Raw genomic sequence first — 4,250 nt, 5'->3', positions numbered from 1 at the left:
CTCTCCCTCTTTTTCTCTAGTGTGCTGAGGAGCTCTCTCTCTTATATTCCTATCTCATGTTTGCTTACACATCTAGGTCCGTTCTTGCATGGAGGTTAACACACACTCTCTCTCTCTCTCTCTCTTTCTCTCTATGTCTATTTGTTCTCTTTCACTTTTTGTCTTTCTCGTTTGTTTGCCCTACATACACATTTACTAATCTTAAATGTTGTTTCATTTAACAAATCATATTTTTGAAAAATATGATTTTATCTCTATTTTTTTATCTTAGCAATGAGATAATGATTTTTTATTGTCTTGTTTAGGTTTAAGATGGCCTCACCAATACGTGATGCTCGAACTTCTAAGAAGCAAAAGAAAAGTAATCAAGCAACTGCATCTGTCCCTGTGGGTGGCTCAGGACGTTCAGGAGTCTTGACACCTTCTCGATCTCAACCTGCTCCAGTTAGTCCTCACTTTCAAGCACCTCGAGTAACTGTGACTCTTCCAAACCCTGATAGACGTCCAAGTGAGCCAAGAAGACAACTTTTAGCAGCTCACCAGTTTCCAGAGTTACAAGATCAACCACCATCAAGCAGAATGGTTTTAGCTACTCATGGACTTCCTCCATCATCTCAAGGAACCACACCTTTAACTCAACATCAGCAGAAAAAGTCCTCAAGCATGGAAGCTACAACTCTTTGGAGTAGTGCAAGAGGTAAAGCACGAGAAGGATTTGCTTGGACAATTCAATTTGGCATGGTAGGTAAGCACAAGACAATCGTTGAGCCAAACACACCTTTCCTTTCTATTGCGGAAGAAAAAGGAGACTCTGAAAATACAAAGTATTTAACTTATGGTCGCATTGTTGAAGTCAAAGAAAGTATATCTCGTGGGATCATTCATCATCTGGTAGACAACAACAAAGGAAAGTTTCTTGCAGTTAGAGTTTTCTCTGCTAATTTTCGGCTTGAAGAGATGAATCCTGTTTCTACCCAGCAAGAGTTTAGAGATGCAATGATTACTCGCAAACGGGTATGGATATCTTTCTCTCGACCTTTTTTTCATTAGTGTTAAAAAAATTTCTTATCTTTGTGTATTCTAGAATATGTAGAGAACTGTTATTCTTTTTTAAGTTTGTTTGAGTCATGTCTTTCAAACTTATATATTGAAATACGTAGAGGTCAAGTCAACTCTAGTTTGCATGTATTCTAATAAACATGAAGTTTGTCTAGTCTAGTTTGTATGTATTCTAGTATACACGTAGTTCAAAAAACTTCTTATCTTTGTGTATTCTAGAATACATTGAGAACTATTCTTTGTTTTTTAGTCTATTTAATTCTTGTCTTTCTAGCTCATATCTTGAAACACTTAGAGGAATAGTCAAGTCTAGTTTGTATGTATTCTAGTATACAAGAAGTTTGTCTGCTCTAGCATATGCTAGAATGCATTCTAGTATACAAGAAGTTTGTTTTGTTTAGTTTGAATGAATTTTAGCAAGAAGGAAGTTTGGCTTACTTTTTATGTCTGGTTTAATGAGTTTACCATGTATTCTAGTATACAAAGAAATGGTTAAAGTGTTCTTACTTTTACATAAGTTACTCTTTGGTTCTTACTTTTAAGTTCACTCTATCAAGTCTTAAAATCCTCTTCTACTTAGAATGACTTTTTCTTTTTCTTTTTTTGTAGTCTTTTTCTGAAGCATTTCAAGAGCATCATGATAATTTGTACAATTCCAACCACTCCACTGATGATTCTGATTATGAAGAGAATGAAGGTACAGACATAGATGACTCAGAAGAAGATGTTGAAGTTCTTGAAGAGACTTCTGGGTCAAAGTCTCAAGATGTGAGTGATACTTTGCTTTCTGGACCTGGAGCTCCAAAGTCTGATCCTTCAGAATCTTCTGGTCTTAATACCATAAGAAATAAAGCCAAAAAGTTTCATATGGTTGATGAGAGACCCTTAATTTTACTAGTGTCTAATATAGAACGTCCTCCATTAGATCCTGTTTCAAATAAGAGACCACTAGAAGTTCGAACCATTGTCCCTAGACATGTGAGTAATCTTAAAGTAATGATGAAGGAGAAACCAACAACAAATGTTTTACCCCTTCTTGTTCTTGTGGATAAGTCTTCTTGTGTTAAGAAAGAGAGTTTTGAGAGATCAAAAATCAATCAATACAAATACTTTGTCTTGGGGGGAACTCACTCTCTCATTGCTAAAAAAGAGTTATGTGCTGAGTATCCTCATGTAGAGAGCTATAAGACAGTCCTAGCATGGGTCTATGCTGGGTTAGGTGATGATGATGCAAAGCTACTTGCCCTTGATCACAACATTGATTCCGAGATGCGACTATCCATGTCTTTCTTACAAAAGATAAGATTTTTTCACAACGAGTGGATCAATCATATTCAGCAAGGTCATAAAGTTGATGAAGCTTTCAAAATCAAGCTTTGTGAGCAAGTTGGTCTTGTCACAAAGAAGTCAAGCAAAGCTGGACGCTCTGGAAAAACAAATGTTCGAGGTCATGACAATTTCTTTCAGTTAGCCTTTCGTGATGGAGAGATATGGGATCTACAAGAAGACATTTTCAAGCTTTGGGAGGAAGGTAAAATCAAAGGGCAAAAAGTAAAGCTCCCACCTGGAAGTCAAAAGGGCAAAGGAACAGGGAATGAGGACACTTTGAAGCCAATTCCTGAAGAAATGCGTATCACGAATTGGCGAGCAATGCAAGGAATACGCGAGAAAAATATTATCATACCCATCTTGGCACGAGTGAAAGGAGGTTCTTTGACACTCGATGAAATGGCAAAGGAATTAGAACAGTACGTTGCTAATTCTTCTTTTTAAATCTACTTATTTTATTTCATGTAAAGTTGTTTTTTTATTTTGTGTTTTTTTGAAACAGGCAAAAGACTTTCTTGTACATGCAAAGAATCATGATTGAAAAACTTAATTGCAAGGATTGGAACGAGGTTCAAATGTTTCATCCCATCACTAGTCAGCCAAGCTCCTTAGAGCGTTTCATTTATCTTTTCAAAAATGCAGTAAGTAAACTACATATTTGAATAGATTTTTTTTTATTTAAGTGTTTTTGAAGGTTTTGTAAAAATTTAGATCAAATATTTTAAAAAATTGATTTTGATTTTTGTATGTGTATTCTAGAATATATTTAATGTTTACTTATTTTCATTTTAACAAGTCTCGAGCACCTCGTGCTCCCATAAAGAGCATTCCTCAAGAGTTTGAGCAACATTTGAGTCGCGCAAGGGCAGAGCGGAAGAGATTAGAAGAGGCACAAACTTTGGAGACCATTCAAGAGGCAAATATTTTCATTTCTGATGATGTGTCTGCAGAACCAGTTCAATATTTTGTTCATGAAGGCAAAGTAGAGAACATGGAATCGTTTGTGACTGCACAACATTTTACTTTAGCCATTGCTGATGCTCCGTATGGATTTAAGGCACCACACTCAATACACGATGAAGTAAAGTATGGTGTAAGTGCATATAAAAGAGTCATCGACGCTTTCAAAAAGGTCACAACGGCTGAATCATGGGCACTGGTAATTTTTCATGCTCATGATCAAATCTCTGCTGCAGAGAAAGCATTCGTTGACAATCAAATGGTCCATCAACTATGCATATGGTATGTTAAATTTCAAGCATTCTTTTGCAAGTTACAAAAGCTTAAGTTAAAGCCTAACTTTTTCTTTTGTAGGACAAAGCCTAACATCAAAGGCTAACTTTTTCTTTTGTAGGACAAAGCCTAACATCAAAGGCTATAAGCTTGACAGACTTTCTTTTGCTGCCGAGTTTGCTACCATTGGTTTCTGGTCTCCTGCGGGTCCGAACAGTAAAGGAAATTTTAATTTTGCTTCGAAACCTAACCGAACAAATATTTTTGATAGACCAGGCGTGTGTCGAAAGCTCAGGGATCTTTCTGGTGATTCAAATGAGATCATGAATCCTTATCAAAAACCACAACTTTTGATGATGGATTTAATTGAGCTTCTATCTTTAAAAGGAGAGTGGATCATGGATCTTTTTGCGGGGACAGGTAATCATGCAACCTTAACTTATTACATATTTTATATTGCTCATTTAAGTGAGCTTTACCATGTTGATTCTTTTTTTCTTAGGAACAACCACTATTAGTGCTCTTAAAAAAGGAAGGAATGTTGTTGCTATTGAGCTAGATCCAGTTCAAGTTCGTTTTATTCAACAACGAGTCACTGCAATGAAAGAATTGCCGGATGAGTTTCAAGA

The 4,250-nt window shown here is 36.1% G+C and overlaps 1 protein-coding gene across 1 annotated transcript; it reads left to right on the top strand.

The window, feature by feature from the left end:
* The first annotated feature begins 509 nt into the window (after nucleotides 1-509).
* Nucleotides 510-3,630, top strand: LOC147627427 (uncharacterized). The gene is made up of 2 exons (XM_086814311.1): nucleotides 510-2,807; nucleotides 2,891-3,630. The coding sequence occupies exons 1-2, from the start codon at nucleotides 1,927-1,929 to the stop codon at nucleotides 3,048-3,050; spliced, it is 1,041 nt and encodes a 346-aa protein (XP_086670437.1). The 5' UTR covers nucleotides 510-1,926; the 3' UTR covers nucleotides 3,051-3,630.
* Nucleotides 3,631-4,250: the final 620 nt, after the last annotated feature.

Source organism: Cibotium barometz, chromosome 20 (genome assembly GCF_041138505.1).
Source record: "Cibotium barometz isolate CiBa-2024 chromosome 20, ASM4113850v1, whole genome shotgun sequence".
In the NCBI taxonomy this organism is placed as follows: domain Eukaryota; kingdom Viridiplantae; phylum Streptophyta; class Polypodiopsida; order Cyatheales; family Cibotiaceae; genus Cibotium; species Cibotium barometz.
This window is presented reverse-complemented; position numbering and strand designations above follow the sequence as displayed.

Bases quoted from the DNA above. Each gene is read 5' to 3' on its own strand.
- LOC147627427 (XM_086814311.1), top strand. From the start codon at position 1,927: ATGGTTGATGAGAGACCCTTAATTTTACTAGTGTCTAATATAGAACGT. The intron at 2,808-2,890 runs GTACGTTGCTAA...TTTTTGAAACAG, and splicing joins ATGGCAAAGGAATTAGAACA to GCAAAAGACTTTCTTGTACA.